The following is a 15,009-nucleotide window of genomic DNA, read 5'->3' on the forward strand; positions in this document are numbered from 1 at the left end:
TTTGCTTTTGTATGGAGAAATATTATTTGTTGTAAACTCTTCTGTAATGAATCTGGAATTCTTGTAATTATTAAAGACTTTAACCGCGACTTCGCCACCCACGGCCTGTCCCTGGAGGAGCGATGGGGATGGGGCTGTCGGGGCTCTGGGTGCTCAAGCTCATCCAAGCAGCAGTTTGGGAAGATGATGCTCAGGGAGCAGCCAGGATGGCAGCTGGTTCTGTGGGAATTCTGTTTTTCAGGGCTCCAGTATTCCCTGTAAATACGTTTTAGTACCCTGCACCCCACGGGGCCCGGGCAGTGGTGTGGGAGGTGGCTGACCGTGCCTGGAGGGAGTGGGGGTGAGAGGGGCTGCCAGCCCCTCCAGAGCCCTTAAATGGTTAAGCTGAGGCAGCTGAAGCAGCTGCAGCATCACCGGCCTCCCTGGCCTTTTTAAATGCATCTGCTTGTTGCTATTTCCCGGTGTAAATTAAATCGATCAGCTGCACTCTGCCCACCCCCTTTAAATTAAGTAGAGCTTTTAATCAAGTGATTTATGTTGAATTTGCAGCCCTGGATTAAACTCACAGCCCAGGCGGGGGGAGCAGGGCTGGGGGGCTCCATAAATCATTGCTCTCTCCGGGACCGGCTTGGCGAGGCACAGGGAGAGCTGGAGTTCGTGTTTACATCATCCCAAACTGCAGCTCTCACCGTCTCCTGCTCATTTCCTGGGGTTACCAGGAGGGCAATTAAATATGATAATAAGCAGAGCAGCTGCAGCAGAGCTGCTGGTGCTCACTGCCGGGCTGGGGAAGGGGCACGTGCAGCCGAGTGCCCGCTGCATTCCATGGGGACGTGGGGACACAGGCATGGAGGGTCCCCGGGGTGCTGCCCTGGCTGGCACCCAGCAGAAACCGTGGATGCTGATGGGACAGGGCTGCCTGAATGCGGGACCCCAGCAGGAAGATTCAGCTCCTCTCTACTCTTCCTGGTAAGGCGTCCTCTCCGTGTGGGCAATCCGGGAGATGGGCATACCCCAAAACTGGCCTTAGCACCCCATAGGCCCCACTCAGGGCTGTGGGGGACCTGCAGGACAAAAGCACCCCCAGCTGGGCCCCTGCCCAGGGGGTGCCTGCAGCCCCTCCAGCACTGCCTGGCACCAGGGTCTCCGCTTAGGAGGGGGATGGGGATAGGGTCCCTCAGGAAATGGCTCCAAAGCAATGGAGGATCTAAAGGTGCTGCCCTCAGGAGCCCCCTGAGCAGGTGGGGCATGTTGGGCATCCAAGGCTGCCAAGTGCTTGGCCTAGACCACGTTTGGCTCTCACAGCATCCTTTGTCTTCTCTGCTCCTCGCCTTCCTCGTTCTCTCCTTTTAAAGCCCTCGGACTGTGCAGGGCTGGGACAATCTGTTGGCCCCAGCCCAGGACATGGCTGCTCTGCCAGCACTGAGCTGGGCTTTGTCCCACTGCCAGCCATGGCAGGAACCTCCTGTGCCATTCCACCTTGGCACAGGGTCCCACGGCTCTGAGCATGGCTCAGCAGATGCATGGGGAGCGATCCCCCCCAGCCTGGGGGCCATGGCTGCCCCTAGCCCCCTCAGCCACCCTCCATCCCCCATGTCCCACCCAGCTGTGGGGTCAGTGGGACCCCAGTGTCCAGCTCCAGCCCGCCCTGGCCACCCACAGCTGAGTAGAGCCAGAGCCAGATGTGTGCAGCTGCAGCCGGGGCACGTGGCTTCCCCAAACCCTTGCTGTCGTGGGCCCTGCCCTGCATCATGTGGGCACCATGAGGACAAGCAGGATGGGGAATGTGTCGGGCAGTGGGATGGGACCATCCCCGGGGACACCTCGGGGACGTTGCCACCTGCACCCCATCCCCCTCCATGCAAGGTTTGACAATGCAGCCCTTGTCCTACATTACTTTAGGCCGGGATAAAGCTCCGTCTCCTTTGTTACACGTTTATAGCAGAGGCAGAAGGGCTGCAGGAATGTGGCGCTGGGATCCGGGAGCTGTAAATCCCAGCCTTTGTTGTGCTTGGGCCGCACTAAATCACTGCTTTTCCCTCTGGATACTAATCTCCTCCAAAAGTGCTGACCGGGGCATCTTTCCCCAGCAGCTTTCTGGGGAAGAGGCTGACGCAAGGCCCGGGGCTGGCGCTGGCACAGGAGACGGTCCCGACCAGCATCCAGCAGAAATCCCCGACTCCCGGCGCTGCCCGGCCCCGGCGCGGGGGGACGGACAGGGGCGCCACAACCCCGGCTCCAGGCTGGAGCAGCGATAGCGGGAGGGTGCCCGGGGGAAGGATAAACAGCAGAGGAGCTGGTTCTCCAGGCTGAGGGGAGACTGGAAGGTGTTTGGCACCGGCGTGGCTGGAAAAGCTCTCCCCACGCCAAAGCACACACGGCCTTGGATCTCCGCAGCGTTTCATTTGCCCAACGCTGCAGAACAGAATCCCGTGATTTATGGGGCTCCACGGGGGTCGTTTCCTCCCCTCGCTCGGAAGGTCATGAAGCAGGATTGCTGCCTCTCCCCTCTGTGTGCTTGCAGGGTACAGCGGTCCTGGGGAGGTGCCTGGGGTCCCGACGTGCCAGGCAGAGGTGAGACTCGGGCACGTCCCCCCGAGAGCCCTGCAGCAGCAGTGACCCGCGAGGGCTGGGGGAGGAGGGGATTTTTGATCTGAAAATGGGTTTGTTCAGAGGTGTGTAAGCGGCCCGGGGTCGCCTCGGGTTCATCCCCCTCTGCCTGCTCCAGCGCCCGGCTCCCCCGGGAGGAGGGAGGCTTTGCCACAGCCTGTGCTCTTCAGGCTGAACACGGGGTTGGGGCGGGTGGTCACCGTGGGAAATCCAAGGAAAAGCGAGTCCCAGCTTCCAGATCTTTCTAAATTGAAAGCACAGGAAGCAAATGGACACCGCCTGAGCCCTCACACACACCAGGGTGACGTGGCCATGCTGGTGCATGGCTGGAGGACGCGGACGTCGGAGGCACCAGAGCCCACCCAGAGTTCGCCCACGGAAGGGCGGTGCCCAGGTGATGTCCAGGCTCCCCGCCAGCCCCTCTTCGCTCTCCATCTGTGAAACCTCTCAGCAGAGGAATGTGCTGCTCCCTCGGCAGTCGGCACAGGCTGGCTCTGCCTTCATCCCGCCCAGGACACCGGCCAGCCTCCTCCTCTCCCTCCGCCGGTTTTGGGAGTAGGAGCAGTCACAGACTGGAACACCAGGCAGGAGGAGACGCCTTCCCTCATCATCACGCCAAGAGGCACCAGTGACTCCACAGCAGCAACGGTGTTGTTGTTTTATTGAAATAACATTTGTTCCCATTTATTAAACACAGATCCAGCACTGCGGACGGGCTGGATGAACAAGGAGAGGTTCAGGTACAGAGCTGAGGACACAGGACACCTGACAGCTGGCTCTGTGGTGCTGTAGGCGCCTGAGGCCTCAGGTATAAAGTGCTGCTCACACCTGACCTTGGAGAACTGGCTTTCAGTCGGGTTGTTCTAAAGGCCATCTGACATCTGGAAGAGAGATTCCATTCCTACTTAGCACCAAATCTAATTTTACAGTAAGTATAAATATACATATTTAAAATCCATAATGTGAGCAATTTCTGAGCATTTACATAGGACAGAGTAAAAAATTTAACAAATGCTAAAAACAACTTTTCAGTATCCTCTGAGAATCTGGCAAAAACTGAGTCATCACTGGAGCGTGTGAGGAGTCGCTTTGCCAAGTACGGAGAACACTTGGTGTGTATTCTGAGCCTGGTAAGGATTAACCAAATCTCCATACCTAGGAAAGGTGTGCAGGTCCCGGGCTGCTCCCTCACATGACCCAGAGGGATCCTCGAAGTGCAAGTCTGATTCTGTCACAGTGTGTGGCACCTGCACAGCACTCACTGGGGAAGCAAACACTCACAGGTGGAGGCTGTTCCTGTCACTGCTCCGCTCCTGCCCAGCAAGGTCTAAAGTCCTTCTGATCAGCTCCACCACAGCACCAAGTGCTGCTCCCTCCTTCTTTCCCTGTGGTTGCCCTCCTCAGTAAAACTGTGGCCACATGGGTCATTGTGGGCTGGTCACTGGTTAAACCACCCTAATCAGGACCAAGAGCCTGAGCTGTGACACTCAGGACAAGCTGCTGGCCCTGGGTGTGTGGGGATGTTCCTGTAGAGGATTTCACACTGTGGAACAGGCTTTGCTGGACCTCCAGCCCAGCTTGTTCTGTGCACAGGCCATTCTGACATGAAAAGCTGCCTTTGCTAAGCACAAACACCTGCTCAGGAACAGCACAGACAGCAGCACTGTTATTAACGTATTTACACCGTAAGTTAAAAGTAGCAGGGCAAGGATCCAGTGCAAAAGAGAAGCTGGGACCATCCAGACAGCAGTGGCCTAGCTGCTAACAAGCTTGGGACAGAGAGGCCCATGCGGGCTACTGCCTTGTTGTGTAGAGCAGCCTCCTGGGAAATCCCTGTTCCATTTGCAGGAGGTGTGGAGATGGAAACTGCTCCCTCCCAGTGCTGGCTCCAGGTTAGGCTCCATTGGCACCGGCCTTGCTGCTCTGGGACGCTTCCATTTTGGTCTAGGGGCAAGAGAAAAAGGCAGATTTTAGGCAGTACAAATCTCTCTTGAAATTCAGAATCTTTTCTGAAGGTGCCTTCCCATGTCATGTGTGGTATTTCTGTACTGAAAAGCCCTCAGTGCAGTTCTCATCCAGTTTCTCCAGCTGCTCCCTGAACTCAGTGTTCACAGTGTCCTGTACTACAAACTTCCAGTTTAGCTTTAAGCTGTGTGAAGAACAATCTCTTTTGCGAAGTGTAAGAACTCTGACAAGCTCACCTCTTGTGGGGGAGGCTTCACTGACGCTTCTGAGAATGGCAATTTCTCTGTTGGTTGGGACACAAATTCTTCATTCTTTAAGGAAAAAGCAGCTGTAAGTCACAGAACCCTCTCAGAAAGGGCAAAACCCCACAGCCCCTTCTCCCTTCTGAGTCAGGCTGTTCCCCGCTCACTCTGTGAAAGCTGTGCTGGCATTTCCATTGTTTCCCCAGCACAATTTAACTATGTGGAAATATTTCTGGCAGTTGATACAATATTCTTTGATTCCTGCTGCTGCTTTTATCAGCTGGGACTAATCTAAGGAATTCACTGCAGTGTGATGCTGAGAACCATATGCTCTGGCTTTCTTACTCTAGATAACTGTGGCTCATTTTGTCCTGGACAACTGAGCCCAAATTCAGTAGGAGGGCTAAAAACAAGTCCTCTTTAGCTGGCTTCTCTGAGCTAAATGTACCTGGGCTGAGGTCTGAAGCAATTCAGGTTGGGAGTCCTCCTTGGCTCACAAGTACCATGCCAGTACCATGGTACTGAAGAACCAGCTGTTCCAGCAACAGGACCAGTTGTGCCACAGCAGATCCCTGTTCCCTTCCTTTGCCTCTTCAGTCAGAACATGCAACTGTGAGGCTCTTGGGGGGAAACATCTACACAGTGCAGGAACAGACACTGCTCGTGCTCTGTGCCATGGTGTCAAACACCGGTTTTGTCTAGCTTTGGAAAGGTTTGGTCACACTCAATTCCCAACGATTTCAGCACGTTTTCCTGCTTGCAGACTGCTATTTCTAACCTTTCTTCCCTGTACAACAGGGGCGGGATCCAGGAGGGTCTCCTGACCTTCAAGCACGGATGTCATCACTCCAGCAGCTTCACTTGTCTGCAGAAGAACACAGAGTCATAACTTCAGTCCACTTGTAGGATCAAAAAACAAGATTCCTGTCACAGTCATTCGTTTTTATAATGTATAATGGTTGAGCTATTAACCTAGAAGTTTTATTCAAACAACTCACCTTGTTCTGTGGAATGGGAACAGATTGGGGCTTTATGTCTATTAAGTACAAGGCACGGGAAAGCAGGAGGAGAGAAGAAGGAACGTTCTCCTTTAAATGCAGATCCAGCCACTGTTGGAAGAGAACAGAAGGGAAAGTTATTTCACATTGGCTCTATGTGGGTATTTATTAATACAACACTCTTTGTCCTTAAAGCAATCTTGAGTTTGGCTAATACAGTTTTAATTTACCAAAATGAGAAGAAATGGGTCTGAGGAGTTTAGAATACACCCCACTTCACCTTGCTTCTAGCTGGCCCTGGTTCTATTTGGTTTTCTCTTCGGTCTGGGACATAATCTGGACCCTTCATGCCTTAGACCTCAGCTCTGCAGGTGAGGATCCAGCTTGAAACTTGTGCATGAATTCTGAGGAAGCTGTGCTTGCTGCACATGACCACTGCCTGGAAACTGTCCTCCGAGGAACGTGGCCACACCAGCCCAGGCCGGGGCACACTCACCTGCCCGAGCTGCTCCTTCAGCTGCTCCTCAGAGAGCCCCAGTGACCGCATGCCTCTGGCCCTGCAGGCGCTCTGCAGCTCCGACACGCTCAGGCCACTGACCCCTTCCTTGGCAATCATCTGGAAAGAACAGCAACGCTCCCATGCAGGCACAGAGTAGCCAAGGCCCTGCTGCACCTGAGCAGACTTCTGCAGGTCCCCAGTCCAATCTCCTGTTCAGAATTCAATTTTCCATTTGTGCTTTGAGCCTCTTTAGGGGATGGGGATTTCACAGCCTCCAGACAACCTCTTCCACTGTTTATCCACTCACTGATTTTAATTTTTTTCTTACCAAGTTGAAATTCCCCTTGCTGCAACTTATGGCCATTACATGTTGTCCCTCCACTCTGCACGCATAAATCTGGTTCCATTTTCCAAATAACCCCATTGCACATTGAAACATCCCTTTTTTGTACGTTAGCATGACTCCACAATGAAATGTACTAGCGCCAATATCTGCAGTGCCACCTTCGTTACAGCTCCCCAAAGACCACAAAGGCACAGGGAGATGAACTCTCATTCCATTTTCCTCTGGAATCTCTCATGGGGAGGATCTGACTCCCATCACTATTAAACTCCTGCCCTGTGGAGGGTTTGTGGGCAGGAACACAAGCCTCGTGCAGAACCTGCAAGCACCAAGCAATTCCTCTGTGCTGTTTCAGACTCACCTCGTCATCGGCCTTGATGTTGCGCAGCCGGAGCAGCAGCTGGAAGCGGAGCAGGTTGTTGGTGCCGATGGGCTGCAGCTCCAGCAGCTTGCACAGAGCCACCAACTGCGGCCGCTCCAGGTGCTCCAGGGTCAGCTCGTCCTCAAAGAGCTTGGAGAAGCGGACGATCTCCTGCGTGCTGGGCCGGTGGCCGCTGTGACGGATCTAAACAAAGGGACAAACCCAAACCTGAGCAGGATCACTGCTTGGGAATCGCTTCCCCCCTTCCCCTTCCTCACACTGCAACTCCTGTCTCTGATGGAAACGGGACGATGCAGTTAAAAGTCAAATGGAAATCGTTACTGAGTGGCCACTGGAAGTTTCACAGGGTGAAACTTGCACCCTTGCAGGATGGGAATTCCTGTGAGCACAGCTCTGACAGCAGGGTCAGCAGGGAGGCACCCGGGGAACAGCACCTGACAGGGCAGCTCTGTGCTGTCAAACATCTGCACAATCCTGGTACAAATCCCGTGTTCTCTGCCCAAACCAGCAGCACTAAAGGTGTGTCGCTGCTGTGGCTGCCATCCCCAGCACAGCCCATCCTACCTCGTGCAGGTAAGAGGAGAATTGTTTCCCTTGTCCTGTGTCTGCTTTGTTCCTTTTGGCCATCTCTGCAATGGTCTCCCGCAGGAACTTGGCTAACTCCAGCTTTGCATTTAACTTCTTCTTCTGCTTTTCTTCCTTCATTTGGGAAATACAAAATTATAAATTAGAAAATATAATGCAGGAAATGGAATTGCTGTGCACATTCCTTCCGATCCCTGTCCATAGCACAACCTTCCAACTCTCCCACTCAGCTCAGGAATAGGCTGGGAATGCCTCATGCATTCGGTGAGGCTGATCCTCACTTCCAGCAGCAGACAGGGAACAGCAGCTCTGCACAGATGTTCTGAGGAGCTGTGGATGCTCCACAACCTCAGACAGGACACAAACCTTTTTTGACTCCGTCTCAAACGTCGAGGGCAGCATTTCAGGGAAGAGCTTCAGGAACACAGGTAAGAGAAACTCCATGAAGGGGACAATGACAAACACCAGGAAGGGAACCAGCCGGAAGAGATCTGCACAAGTTCTCAGCAACTGTACGGAGAAGAGCACAGCGGAGATTACCCAGAGATTATCACCCAGCCAGACACACAAAATGTGTCCAAAGAAGGGGTTAAGCCTCTTACTGCATCACTTTATCCATGTGTTGTGGCACTTACCCTTCGCCTCTCCCTCCTGGTGAGCACCTGCCCGTGGAGCAGCCTCCACACCATCCTGGCAGCCACCTTGGTGTCAATCCAGAGCAGGTGGAATCCATCGTAGTAATGCTTCAGCTCATCCACAACTTTTTGTCGCAAGGACTTTTTTCCTGCAGGAGCCTCTGTGATCTGTTTTGTCAGAATTTTAGCTCCCTGGGTTCCAGGATTTCGGTGGGGCGGGGATGCACCTGGGAGCTGCTGCTGTGGGCAGGTGGAAGTGTGCAAGGTGTGGGCAGGTGAGCGAGGCAAGGCAGCGCCCAGGCAGGAACGGCGTGGCCAGGGATGGCTTTTGGAGTCTCTTGAAGTCCAGGTTAACTGGGAATCCACCAGCTGGACAAGAGCAGTGGCTGGAGAGTACAGAGGGCTGGCATGCGCCAGGAGCTGGGAGCCTCTGAAACTGGAGAGTTGTGTCAGTAAGAACAGTGCAGCGAGGCCAAAGTACCGAGGCATCGCACCCGAATGCACACTCTCAGCACCAAATCAACCTCGTGAAATTCATTTTGTGGCTGAGATTCTGATCCTTCAGCAACGGGTGAAATACTGAGAACTTCTACCGTGCCAGTGACTCATCTCCTGGGGAAGAACCACCCAAGCCTCCGCAGCGTCTCCCGGAAGCCCTTTTACCAAGGAACGGGGTAAACCGAGCCGAAACAAGCCCCGAGAGGTTCCTCCCCACCCGCAGGCGGAGCAGGCGCGGGGGCTGCGGCCGTACCTGGCCCTGGCCGCGGCCAGGAGCGCGCTGCAGCCGCGGGCAGCCATGGCGCTGCGGAGCGGGGCCGCCAGCACCTCACCCCCGGCAGCGGCGGGGGGCGGCGGCAGCTCCGGGGGGCGGCGAGGGCGGCCGGGGCCCGGCCGGACCCATCCCCGACCCGGTGCCGGGCGCGGCCGGGCCGGACCGGGGGCTCCCACGGGTCCTCGGCTGAGCTGGCCGGGCTGCGCTGCCCTTCTCCGCTCCCTGTGCTCGGCCCAGTCCCGGTGATCTCGATCCCTGTCCCGGTCGCCCCAATCCCCTGACCGTGATCCCGATCCCGGTCCCGGTCCCGGATCCGATTCCGCTCGCCGGCGGCCGCACTCCTCCCGCCCCTCCCACCCGTCCCGTCGTGCCCCGCGCGCGCCGCTCTGACCCGCCGCCGCTCTGTGGTATCTGCGCCGTGACGCCTTCGGGCCGCGCCGCACCGCCTCGACATCAGCCAATCAGAAGTCAGAATCCCGGTCCTGCTGGAGGTCCGCCCAATGGGAGCAGAGTGGGGCGGGGCTTGACCCGAGGAGCCCTCGGGAAAAGCCACTGATTGGGTGCGAGAACGGGTGCGGCGCGCAGGCGGTGACGTCACGGGCCGGTGCGTGACGCCATCGCGAGACGCGGGCGTTGCGCATGACGTCATGCCGGTGGGAGGCGCTCGGGAGCGGCCCGGGGGGCCGTGAGGCCTCGTGGGAGCCGCAGCGGGGCCGCACGGGGCGCACCCACCGCTCCCCGCCACGGGGCTTTAAAGCGCACCCAGGCTCAGCCCCCACCATGGGCAGGGACACCTTCCGCTATCCCCGTCCAGCCTGGCTTTGGACACTTCCAGGGATGGGGCAGCCGCAGCCTCCCTGAGCAGCCTGTGCCAGGGCCTCCCCACCCTCACAGGGAAGAGTTTTTCCCAAGATTGCTCTGGCAGTGGAAGCTGTTCCCGCTTGTCCTGTCGCTCCAGGCCCAGGTCAATAGTCTCTCTCCATACAATGCCCACATATAGCACAGAGCTCCTGTGAGCGGCTCTGTGTGTGACGGGACACAGCAGAGCAGAAACTCCTCTGTGTTCTGGGAACAGCTTTGCATGGAATGAGGTGTCAGAGGGGAGACTGAAGCCCTGACGTGTGAGACAAACACCCCAGTCCTGTGTGTCTGAGGAGCGGATGGAACACACTGACAGCCGGAGAAACATTCTCAGCAGGTGACAGGTGACTTGATCCCTTGAAATCATTTTAAGGTTCCTTCCAACCCAAGCGATTCTGAAATTCCATGAAATACTACCTAGTTTTGAGAGACTAGGGGGAAAAAACCATTTTGTTGCCCCAGTGAAAAAAGGGTGTGGAACTCTTTGGCTAATGGATGCCCAAACAGTATTTTTAAAAGTAGAGAATAAAATGGGGTAAGATGGGTGAATAAAAGGACAGAGCTCCCGAGTCTGCTGCCAGAGCTCCCAGTACAAAACTTGGATTTAAACACGTTTAGATTATGTCTCTAAAACAGTTTTTCCTGTGGGAATGAGGGGAGACAGTCGTGTTCCCGAGGAGACTGATCTATGGATGTTCTGTGCTGTGCAAGGGCCTTTAGGAAGGTCCTTAAAGTGAGGAGCAGAATCACTTTTTAGATTTCCTTTACTACAGCTATTCCCAGACCATTCTCTTGCCTCTCTTGTCCGCGGAGCCCAGCAGTGGACGCGGACCCGGCGCACTCCTCTCTTCTGCCCGGGTCCCCTTGGGGGTCACCCCAACGCTACCCCCGACCGAACTACATCTCCCGTGGTGCCTCGCGGCGGGCACCGCCCGAGCGGCCAATGGGTGATGGCGGCGCGTGCGCGCGCGGCTGCGCAGTGCGGCGGCGGCGGCGGGGGGCGGGCGGAGGCGGAGGCGCTCGGCGGGGCCGCACCGGCACAGCCGCTCCAGCGCCGCCGCCGCCAGCGCCTCCCTCGGCCGCCGACCCGCCGGGCCCGCCGGGCCCCGCCAGCGCCTCCCTCGGCCGCGGCGGGCGCTGGGGGCGGGCGGCCTCCCCGGGGCGGAGCCGGCGCCAGCGGCGGGGGCGCGGAAATCGAGGCCGGGGCTCCGTCGCGGCCTTGCTGGTGCTGCGGGAGGAGGAGGTGGAGGCCCCGCGCCGCCCCCGCCGCCGCCGCCTTTGTCTGCGCGGGGCCGGGCGGACGCGGCGGGGCCGTGAGAATGGAACTGACTGAAGGTGAGCGCGGGGCCGCGGCGGCCCCGGGGTGGAGGGGCCGCGGCCGCCATGTTGCTGCGGGAGCTGCGGCGGCACCGGGGCGGCCGGGCCGGGCCGGGCCGGGCACACTCCGGGCAGGGCAGACCGCGGGTTCGGCCGCGCTCGGCGCCGTGACGCGGGACCCCCGGCCGGCTCCGCGCTCCCCGCTCCGGCCCCGCGGCTCTCACCGGGGCCGAGCCCCGACCTGCTGCGGGCGAGAAACTCGGGGTTTCACCCGAGCGGAGCCGTCGGTGTCACCGTGCCGCGGCCTCCCCAGCCCGAGGAAAAGGCTTTTATTGCGCGCGGGAAGAGCTGCGCATCAGCGAAGGGTTTGTTGTTGCTCCGATGTTATTTTTTTGCGGTACTGTTGCGTTGTGCTGCACTTTGTTGTGGTCTCGCAGTGCTTTCATTTCGCTGTCAATACACTCCGTCGTTTCAGTGCAATTTGTTGTTAAAAGTCTTAACGATAACATAGTTCTGTAGATACTAACTAGCCCAAAGGGCAATATTAAGTAGCCAGTAGTTACAGTTGAAGGAAAAATTGTATCGTGTTTTGATGACTGTTTAGGTCTTTCAGTGACCTTTTGCAGAGATGCACAGTGAAAGCTTTGGTAGTTAGATTTTTTTTTTTTTTAATTAATTATTTTTATGAACTGCTTGAAAAGATTTTGTTCCAAAACCTGAGCACGTGCTTTATGAAGGTACAGGGTAAGAGTGGAGGATGGTGGTCAAAGACTGTTATGTTTTGTTTAATACAAACATATTTTGCATTTTCCAGTTTTGCGACTTTGCCTGAGCTTGAGGTGGTTCGTGTGACACACGTTGTGGTTCTTGCCCTGGTTGTGATACGTGACTGCCTGTCACGACGTTACTGTGTTTGGTATTGCCAGAGATCTGACTTCTGGCTTCATGTCGGGACCAGCCCATGACTTTTCCTGAAGATCCAAAGATTTTGCTCCATGTTTCCTATTTGAATCCTGTGGCTCTCTAACCAAATGAGTCTCTGAGCTCCTTTTTCAGACAAACCCCTTTTCTCTGCTGTCCAAGTTGTTTCTTTCCACAGCACCGTGGGAAACTCCTTCCAAATGCCCTTATCAAACCCAGGTAGAGACATGACTGTTTTTTCTGGCATTCAGAAACCAAACACAAAACACCTTTGCAAAGGTGCTCAGGGAAGCAGCCTCACCTCAATTCTTTAAAGTTTGTCAAGAGGCCTCTGATTCACCACTGCTGTCTGCCAGGAGGAACAGCTCAGTCCAGCTGGAGTCAGGAAAATCCACAGGCCGGGTTTCCTGTTAAAGGCTCATGTGCAGGTGAAAATTTGGAGTTGTCTTAACGTGTGCAAACAGAGCTTTGCCTGGGGGATCTTTTTGTTAAGGACATGAAGAGAAGAACGGGACAAAGCAGATTGTGCAGACTGAATGCAGGGATTAGTAGAAACAATTGTTTTATTTTATTTCAGTCTGCAGTTCGTACAGTTCTGATCTGCCTGGATGATGTTCCAGGTGAAAAAGGTGTCCCTCTGGGTCATGGGTAAAGTGACTAGAAACTGTGGGTGTGCTCAGCTCTGGAGAGAAGTGAGATGCAGGAGTGTGTGTGTGAACTGCAGGCTTAAGGTTTTGAGAGGTCAGGAATGATTGCATCACTTCAGACACCCGGCCTGTCAAGCCAGGCAGCTCTGTCTGTCTGTCTAACACCTGCAGTAGTGAAGAGCTACTGAGAGCAGTTGCTGCATTGGTTGGATACTTGAGGGGCCCAGCACCAGTGCAGGTTGGATACTTTGGAACGAAACAGCACAGAAAATGGCAGTAAACATCTGTGGGGTAAGGAGGGGTTGGTAGGATGTGAACAGAACTTTGAATCTCTCTGATTTAGGTCTGTGTGGACAGGAACTGAGTTGGTATTTGTACATAAAGATGTCCTGGAACTTCTGCTTTTGAGCCTGTTGATAGAAAGCCCAGCTCAGGCTGACAAGGCAGTGACACCGTTCTGAGCACACACGGCTGACTCACAGCAGTGCTTCCAGCTCCCTTAGGGAGCCAGCAGGCCAGGTCCTGTCTCACAGCAAACACTTTCCATCCATAAACCACCTTCCCTCTGACTGTGCTAACCCCATGTGGGGATTGTCAACAGAAAAAGGTGGAAAAAGGTTTTGTGAAACTTCTGTTTGAAATATGTGTATGCTGGACTTTTATCAGTAGCTCCTGTATCTCTCCCTGCTGTGGCCACAGCCAGCCTCAGCCAAACCTACAGAACTCCCTGGTTCGGAAGAAGAAAAGCTGTGATCACATGGGATTGGAATTGTGTGAGAATCTGAGGTCAGTTGTTATTTAGTTTAATGCAGCATGGAAGCAAGATTTGAGAACTTTAAGTCTTGTTTTCTGAGAGCAAAGTTGAAAAATACTCATGTTAAAACTGGCTTTAGATATCTGCAGTTGTTCGTGAAAACGTGAACCTGGAGGATCCATAATCTGTGCAAAACCTTGCCCTCACTGAGCACTCTTGGAGTGGAACTGATTTTTTGAGTTATGCTCAGTTGAGCTGAGAAGCTTGGGATGGGAACTGAAACAGTGTTCACTTAAGAAAGATTTCTACTAGGCTGACGTGCCTTATTCTGTATGGCTTGTATTTTTTCATTTAACTTTTCCTCTGGTACTTTGAATTGTGACTCTCCCATGGACAACAGGAAAATATTTGCTGAAGGTGTGTAGAGTCCCAGTGTTTTTAAATGGCCCTGTGTCCCTGTCTACCCTGGGAAAGGACTAGAACAGAATGGCGGACACTCACTTTTAAAGAGGAAACTCTTTCTCTTATTAGGAAATTCACTTGCACTTTTGAAAGTGCTGATTTCAAGTTGTTTGCAGCCTGTGAAGTGCCCGTTTCCTATAAACCTTGAAATGATGAAACTGTTTCTTTATCTGTTGATTGCCAGTGTTGTATCACTGTATCACAGTGTTGTGCAGGATCTGTTCTAGGTCATGTTTGGAATCAAAATTGTGCCGCTCACAGGAGGCTCACAGGGTGGGTTAATAGAGTAATCACTAGCATAGTGAGAAGAATTCATTCTGGAATACATTTCTGCAAGATCAGCTGGAAATCCTGTTGCCCTGTGGTTTGGGTGGTGTTGCTGTGCGGCAGGGATGGCTCTCTTCGGTGACAGTGGGGTGTTCTTCAGGGACATACACAAAGTGATCCTTCCTTAGGCTTGGATGTTGAGATTCCTGTGTGCTTAGGATTCCTCGTGTTCTGTTACTGTGGGTCACTGCAGGGCCTGTCCTCTCACTGTAAGCCTGCCCAGATGCCACTTCACTGGGCAGCATCTGGGGACTGATCCACTGATGCAGAATTTTGGGCAAGGAGGAGGGTGGGAAAGTCTGGGTGTGTTAACAGTGATGACAGTGAGAGACTCGGCAGGAAGGAGTTGGCAGTAATGTCAGTGCTGTGGGAGAGCAGAGAACAGCCTCAAGTGCTTTGGGGCTGCTGAGAGCAGTTCTGTGGAGCCTTGACCCTGGTTCTCAGCCTGCACAGAATAACTGAGGCACGAATTTGGGATGGGGTGTCCCAGCTGTGCAGAACAGGCTGGCACCCAGGCTGAGTGACACAGGTGAGCTCCAGAAGTAATTAAAAAGAAAGAAATCATAACTATTCTTTCACTGGTAGCTCCTAAATTCAGTGTAAATGCAGTGCTTTGAAGTTCATTAATCCACACTTCTGTCATGTAACAAAACAAAGCACAATGGCAGCCACCACTGCAGAGCCTGCGG

The 15,009-nt window shown here is 54.6% G+C and overlaps 2 protein-coding genes across 6 annotated transcripts in view; one reads left to right on the plus strand and one right to left on the minus strand.

Moving 5' to 3' along the window:
• Positions 1-4,274: 4,274 nt before the first annotated feature.
• On the minus strand, positions 4,275-9,359 carry LETM2 (leucine zipper and EF-hand containing transmembrane protein 2). Of its 2 annotated transcripts, XM_082298151.1 has the most exons (10): positions 9,011-9,359; positions 8,260-8,695; positions 7,991-8,134; positions 7,604-7,738; positions 7,019-7,222; positions 6,312-6,431; positions 5,816-5,926; positions 5,596-5,682; positions 4,812-4,886; positions 4,275-4,554 (listed from the first exon to the last, which is right to left on the minus strand). In XM_082298151.1, the coding sequence occupies exons 1-10, from the start codon at positions 9,055-9,057 to the stop codon at positions 4,504-4,506; spliced, it is 1,410 nt and encodes a 469-aa protein (XP_082154277.1). In that variant the 5' UTR covers positions 9,058-9,359; the 3' UTR covers positions 4,275-4,503. The 2 variants fall into 2 exon arrangements, with proteins under 2 accessions (XP_082154277.1, XP_082154276.1); XM_082298150.1 differs by lacking the exon at positions 9,011-9,359 and having other exon boundaries at positions 8,260-8,868.
• A 1,640-nt stretch (positions 9,360-10,999) lies between these two features.
• Positions 11,000-15,009, plus strand: part of NSD3 (nuclear receptor binding SET domain protein 3) — a 32,301-nt gene continuing 28,291 nt past the window's right edge. For all 4 annotated transcript variants that reach the window (XM_082298166.1, XM_082298167.1, XM_082298168.1 and 1 more), the window contains exon 1: positions 11,000-11,227. The gene's annotated coding sequence lies outside the window, so the exon portion shown is untranslated. The remainder of the gene's footprint in view (positions 11,228-15,009) is intronic.

The sequence above is a fragment of the Coloeus monedula genome (assembly GCF_965178545.1).
Source record: "Coloeus monedula genome assembly, chromosome: 28".
Lineage (NCBI taxonomy): Eukaryota > Metazoa > Chordata > Aves > Passeriformes > Corvidae > Coloeus > Coloeus monedula.